Raw genomic sequence first — 7,614 nt, 5'->3', positions numbered from 1 at the left:
TTATGGAAAGCCTATTTTGTCCTCAGTGAGTACTACGCCTACCCGTTGCAATACCATTGAGGTTTAATTGTCAGTTTGGATATATTATCCTAGAAAAGTTTGCTGGTAATCAAAAGATATGGGAATTTTACAAATTCTCTTGTTTGACAATATTTTATGGCTACTAGCTACATTAATAACCTTCTCAGTGTACAATATTCTTATGAACAGCTTTCATACATAAAGATAAAATACGTAATTTATCCTAAAATATCTATTTAATATAGTCTCTATTTACTTACCGCACGCTTAAAATAATGTATTTCATGCAAATAACAAGTTGATATCTCTGCATTGAAGTTAGGGCTTGTTCCGATGTATTTAAATGCAGTTCGCAAAAATTAAATAATAAATAGAAATCTTCACGCTAATGGTTAAATAGAACTTCTTCCAATGCATTCGGAACGTCAAAGTATTTTAGACCCATCTAATAATTAAAATATATCTGATAAAAATTAAAATAGTCCCAATCAATTCAAGATTTGTACTTTTATTTCAAAGCAGGAATGAAAAGGCTTTCCCACTAGCTATGATGTCTTCTAAAAAGTAGAGAAAATGCGACATCATTATCAAACCTTTCTTTATTAAGAGTATAAACAACTTTGCTCTCCTTACCATACGATTTCAAGCGGCATTTCTTCCATTTCAATTGCTACAGTTACTGTATGAAGCCGTAATAAATTTGAAAGCTGTACTTGCACCCTTATAGTTTACAAAAAACTATCGTTCGCCTGTGATATAAAATGAATGTAATAATATAGCTATATTCCTTACATCCTAAACGGATAATTGATCGCTTTATTAAGACTATGCAATAATTAATTTAGTTAGAGATTAATCTGTGAAATCTACATATATAAATATTATACCTATGTGATAATTATCAATTATAATGGTACGGTAATATTTGCCATACTTTTGGAAACATAATATCATGTTGTAGTAAGGAATGTTAAAAGGTTCTTATTTATATCTGACAATTAGTTTAATGCATACATTACCTGTGCTCTACACATATTAATACCGTAGTATTATTACTGATAGCCTAAAATTGAATCATCCAGAGCAAGCAAATGATGTTAAACTAATTCTCTTAATTGGTTAATCCATCTGAGAAATTGATGTTAGCTAAAAATTTGCGATGCAGAAATCTTACCTATATCATAGCTCGCTGACTAAAACAGTAAAGACAGGAAATAATATTATAAAATTAACGACGGTATTTATTATGGATCCTTGTGTTAACTATGAATTCATATAACTCGTTAATCTGGAATCAATTAATAAAAGCAACTTAGCTAAATAGTATTTGAATCAGAGGCTGGTATTCTTGTTTATATTACAAACTGAATCTGGAAGGCAAATTTGTCATTCCATCACGTTGATTAAAAGTTTGAAAATTTTATTTATTTCACATGACCTTTAACTTCTGGTTGCTAGCGTCGTACATTATAACAGTAAAAATTATACCTGGAAACAATTGCATCAGCAATTTCTTAAATGTAAGCGAGTTTCTTATCTATACAACTCATTTAAGCAATCTTTAGTTGCTAGTAATATCTACTTGGAACCATAGGTAAAATGTTGTTTTAATCTGTTATATCAATATTAATGCTTACAAGAACAGTTGTTAAAAAAACTTAAAGAATAGAGTATCAAATGAAATTAATATGATGATACCTTACTTTAAGGTTAAGTTTTGTACAATAGCTCAAATCATTTCTGCGTCACTAAAAACCCCAATTTAAAGTCAAAACTGTCACAGACAAGAAAAATATGTGTGCACTACTGCATTACAGAGCTTCATTGACGACATTGCTTTTGAATTAATTAAACGTTAGTAGTAGAGAATAGCCTGCTATGCAAAGTATGATCTATCTTAAAATATGGAATGATATTTTCATAGCAGAAACTTGACGCAGACAACTTTTAAAAGTAATACTTTAGAAGCGAAGCAATCTAAGAGTTAGGATTTTTTTACAATATGAGACGATAGTACATTTTAGAGACCCAAGCCTCTTCCTCATTTTCTGTATAGCGGATAATAATTCTATTTCTATTATAAAATACGAAGATAAAAAGATAATACCTATTGAATAGCTTTAGTAGTTATGAAGATACTACAATAGATATTACGGCAATTTAAAATTGAGATTGTCGAGATTAGCATACTGACTCATCATAGTAGCCAGTGCATAGACTATTTCTGAATGCATTGATGAAGGAAAAAATAAAACAATTGTTAATAGTATCACAGTTAATTTAATGTCTACTTTGCCATTAACATATTTTTTATCATATTTTAATCTATATTGTATATCTGAATAATATATACATGTTTGGTTATAGCGACTAAAGCAGTAAGACCATCTTGTAACTGATGTCAGCTCATACTTCTAATTAATAATTGAAACTAATCTTAATTATTTATCCTTCGAAGATGAAAGCTAATCTTGATAGATTGAATCAACGACATTAAAGTTTAGCCAGTTAATATTGAATATAATTGTTATTTTATCATAAATATCAATTTTATAGCAATTCAACTTTCTAAAATAACAAGTACTTTCCTTAATTCTATACTACTTGATCAGTTCAACAGATAAGTCAGTTAATACCCTTTTCATTTTAGTTATTCAAGTGTAATTTTTCTTATTCACGTCATTTAGCAGTAGCTGTAAATAGAGCCATATCACTTCCAGTTTTCAAATAGGAATAGAGGAAATGTAATGTCCTGATGATTAGATGAAAGAAAAATTCTTCTTAACACAGCTAAACGATAAATTATAACTAAGAAATTTGTACCATGAGCTGAAGTAACGATGATAAACGTATGGCAAAGCAAGTCTAATTAGGGAATTCTAACAGAAAATTGAATTTCCCCTCGGAGGTTCCTGATCTAACATACATTCCATTTACCAAGCACTGTAGATTAACCAATAACATGGACTGTACTACAATAAACCACATCAATAAAGGTAAATACTAACATAAAGGCTTTTACGTCGAAGAATTGTCCTAACTGTAGGCCATTTTTAGTACACATTTTAAGAGCATTTCATACATCTAAACCTGATCAAGTATCGCGCATGGTCAACAATAATTAATCACCCATGCAGTAAAAGAGGCCATGTTTAACGTAAACATTAATTTTTCATCCTTTCTATTGACCAAAGTACTGACTAAGCTATAAAATAGAGGGAAAAATAAGACTTATTCGTGAAGTATACAATCAAAGATTTTTTCTTTTATATCAATATTTGTGATTTCAATTCTATAGAATCGAAGCAACATGATTTCCAAGAAAGCTTATCAATCTCAGCTGAATAAATAAGCCACCGAAGTAAATGCAAGATCTTCAGTAGCAAGTTAGTAAGGTTAAAGTTATTGATTCTAACGATAACAATAACGTTAAATAGTTTCAATTGAAGTTAGATCAATATAAAAAATTTAATGTCGTAACTATAACAGTATCTAGCTTCGATAGCGACGGTGCTATTGTGACATTAAATTAAATTTGATATGAAAGTAATAGCTGCTATTCTGCTTATTTAGTAATAAAATCATGCTTTCATACGGTGTCAATCCCTTTGGTGCTGTAAATTATGAAACTAAAATAGACCTTAATTATTTAGAATACTGTGATAACGACAATCCTTTTATTGTATCTGTGAACGAAAAAGTTCACAAGAAACAAAATCTCCATGGTATCTCCATTGATGTTAATGTCGGTAGTTTTATTCATTCAATACTAATATTTAATCATAAACCATCTATGTCTTCGTACTATTATTAAAATTCTTGTGTTAATAACAGTCTTATAATTAATGAATAATGATAGCTAGAATTGTAGTTGCGGTAACACTGAAGGTAGACCCACAATTTAATTAAATCTTTGATATTGGATAAGCAAATGTTTTCTCAGTAAATTTATCTCTTGCTAATAATATTATGCTTGATAACTTATATCTCGTTGTTACAATACCGTTAGTATTATAAAGTATAAACTTTATAACTTTGGGGTATTAAAATGCACATAAGTAAGAATAGGTCTTAAAATAGGATATTTATGTTTTTATAAGATCCTTATGCATTTGCTGATATACCGATACCTTACTGATACTAAATTTAGTAAAACTATTATTAGAGTATTTTGATATCATGATTACGATTGCATGGTTAATATTATAGTCGCCGAACGTTGTTCTAGACAAGAGTTCTAGAAAAAGTGGGATACGATAGGAAAATGTGTTTATATATTTACTAGGGTGATGAACACTAAATTAAGAGATAGAGATGGCAATAATAACATTTTTGCGCATAGATGCTTTCTATATAACCAGAGTTTCTCTTAAAATAAAGATAACTGTTGTTAACGACTTTCGTTCAAAAACTTGACTTTGTGTCTTAAGATGACTTGTATTTTTCTTATTCCAACTAGTGAGTTGTGACACTCGTCTATATAGAACGGCATTTATGCAACTGGTATGATTATAGCCTATCATTGAAAATCATTAGAAATAATTGTATTCCATTTAAATTTATTCAGCTGGGGCTAGATTAGTCAAAAGCAATCATTTCGCAATTAATGATATTAAATATTAGTATAAGAATTCAAACGCTAATTTAACACCATAATTTAATCTACGAAACACACTGTTTACACTTATACTTTACAGGCAATTATAAAGGCAGAACCTAAGAGCGAAAATGTTGGAAAGTACCGTTGTAATTATTTCAGCTAATTAAAGTAGTATAGTAGGTGGGTGGCTAATAGGATGAGACGGCACACTTGTACAGTGTCTACTATAAGACTGTCACATTAGGGAATTACTCAATTTTTGTTAATTTAAATTTTAGGTTACGTTAGTGAACCTATAGTAATAGCAGGAGACTGTTACTCGGTCATTACAACCGTATTTAATCATATTCATTTCTGACATTACTTAGGTACTTATACTTCTATTGAAATATTTTGATCGTGTCTAGTTGAATTTACAGTTTAAATTATAATTACAGATACCATTTACTTAGTGAATCTAATTGTGCTCAACACCTACGTTATTAATGGCTCAATATTGAACGTAATCAGAATGTAGTCCAAAAGAAATCAGCTTTAGTATAGATACAGGTGTATAAATGCCCTTCTTCCGTTATTCACAGGGCTTAATGATGACGATGAATTCGGATAATAATGAATTTATATACGCCCAATCTAGATAATAAAAATTAATTACTGCTGCCTAGCACGATATTTACTTAATTCATACTTAAACTCACAGGTGGATTCCTGATGTATGTACTCGTATAAAGTTATAAACTTGCTCCGCTATAGACGATATTAATACTGAGGTAAAGATTTTCATCATAATAAGATACACATTTTCGATTCTATGATACGGAAATAATAGCTAGAACTGAAACTATGTGCTCACTAAAATTACGATACTTCTTCGGATGCTAGCCGTTTAAATAACCAAGGCATTAAAAGATATGAATAAATTCTAAGCATGATCATAAAATGGAAGTATCGCTACTATTTATACTGAAATATCTAGCGTTAACAATTCATAACTTACATAATAAGATAAATTTCATCGATCAACGGAAGTTCACAATATTATATATACGATAATTCACATGATAATCCTATATAATCTAGAGATTAAAGTAAGTTATAAATCAAATTTAGCACACAATTTGGAAACTTAAGGAAAATTGCTCCTTTAGAATACCACATTGATTGACAGCTAATCTACTCATAAGACGTGGGATAATTCTAAAACTTGTAATCTGAACTGCAATAACTCAAATTTCTGAAATTGAAATGACACAATTTTTTATACAATCAAGGAAGGAACTATCAAATACACTTACAACACATAATAGTGAAGGTCTAAAACTGAAGAATGTTACCTCCATAACTCATGACAGACACAATTTTAATATTATGTAGCGGGCACGATGACTGCATATCTAATTTTAAAGTATTGGTAGTTAAGGCTTGGCTATCAAGAGTGGCGGTTGATCAATAATTATGTCGTGTTTATTTTGCCAGATGTATTCGTTCCACTATGAATAATTTTATTGCCATTACCATTGGAGACGGCACCAGCACTCATTGTCAATAAGAGGATTGGATTAACTGCAGCATTTAAGTACAGTAGAATAACCAGTGTTGGAAACAACTGGCCGGAGTTGAAGCCAGGAATATAACGACCAAGTATAGAAATTAGTGTGATTGGTAGGTACGTGAAAACATTAGTAAATACCACGGACGCCAAAATAATGCTAATTCGCTTCTCAATACGATTAGATGAATCGGATCTAAACTGTTTTGATTGCTTTAATTTGACACATATTATGATATATAATATCATTGCTGTAACATACATGCTACACCCAAGAAATAACTCGAAAAAAGTAATTACAAAAACAACAAAACTTCGACTTGAATCGGTAAGGCAAAGTTGAGCAAGAATATCACGTCGAGTCCTAGGGCGGGATGCCACACTTTCCAATGAATAAGCAATGGCCACGATAGCGATAACTAGTGCAAACAGCCAACAGACAAGAGAAATAATGCGCGCACCTTTAACTGTTATCTTGCGACGACTGTGCGGATAAACAACTAAAATAAATCGATCAACAGCAACCACAAAAGTCATCAGTATTGATATCAGTAGGGCAATCTGACTGAGAATTCTTTCGAAAGTGCAAGTAGAACTAAGAACCCAATCGTTGGTGATGTTAGAATAATCAGGGTATAATCCGTATTTGTTTCGATAATAATCAGTGTAATAAACGTCGCTAAAGGCTAAGATTAGTAGATATAAACTACTGACAAGATCGCTTAGAGTTAAATTAAACAGCAAAAAGATAGATGGATTACGACTAATAGCAAATCGATGATGACGGAGAGAAAAAGCCGATTTTTTAGAAGTCGTTTTAGAATATCGATAATTAAAATAGAGCAATCGAATAATAACAATAAGGTTGCATGGCATACTGATGATGGCTAAAGACCAACATACTCCACGAACTATATCCTGATCAAGAAATGTCGAATAAGAACTGTAATTAGACATTTTTGTTTCTTCGTCGATGGATATAAGAATTAACACCGTGACGATACAGTAAGAAGTAAAAAAAGCAGAAGCGCTTGATTTAATATCTTCGTATTTCTCACGCTATTCTCTTATAGTAGTCTTTCTTTAATGGGCGGGAAGTACGATGCGCTCTTAACCGTCAATTGCAATAAATTAAAGTCAAAATATAACTTGAACTCTTAAATAATTTATTTTATTCAAATGTCTCAAAGGCTTAGAATGCACAGTAGATGAAGTGTTGAGATGTTCTTATGTAACTTAGACTTCACGACTAGAAATAAATCGATGAAAATAAACAGCTCGTCGGATAATCAAGAAATTTAAAGGATTCTATTTGCTAGTGAGGCAGTCAAGACCGACCAATAGAATTGGTGCTATTCAACTTTATGCAACGAATTGAAGACAAATCTAGAGTTACCATATTACAAAACTCATCTAGATAGAACAATAACTTCAATTAATTAAG

General features: G+C 30.8%; 1 protein-coding gene across 1 annotated transcript; it reads right to left on the bottom strand.

Moving 5' to 3' along the window:
- Positions 1-6,074: 6,074 nt before the first annotated feature.
- TRIADDRAFT_60310 (uncharacterized protein) lies at positions 6,075-7,127 on the bottom strand (the record flags this gene model as incomplete). Its single annotated transcript, XM_002116190.1, has 1 exon — positions 6,075-7,127. The coding sequence occupies one exon, from the start codon at positions 7,125-7,127 to the stop codon at positions 6,075-6,077; it is 1,053 nt and encodes a 350-aa protein (XP_002116226.1).
- Positions 7,128-7,614: the final 487 nt, after the last annotated feature.

The sequence above is a fragment of the Trichoplax adhaerens genome, genomic scaffold, assembly GCF_000150275.1.
Source record: "Trichoplax adhaerens TRIADscaffold_14 genomic scaffold, whole genome shotgun sequence".
NCBI classification, from domain to species: domain Eukaryota; kingdom Metazoa; phylum Placozoa; class Uniplacotomia; order Trichoplacea; family Trichoplacidae; genus Trichoplax; species Trichoplax adhaerens.
The sequence above is the reverse complement of the archived record's forward strand: the minus strand, read 5'-3'. Positions and strand labels throughout refer to the sequence as shown.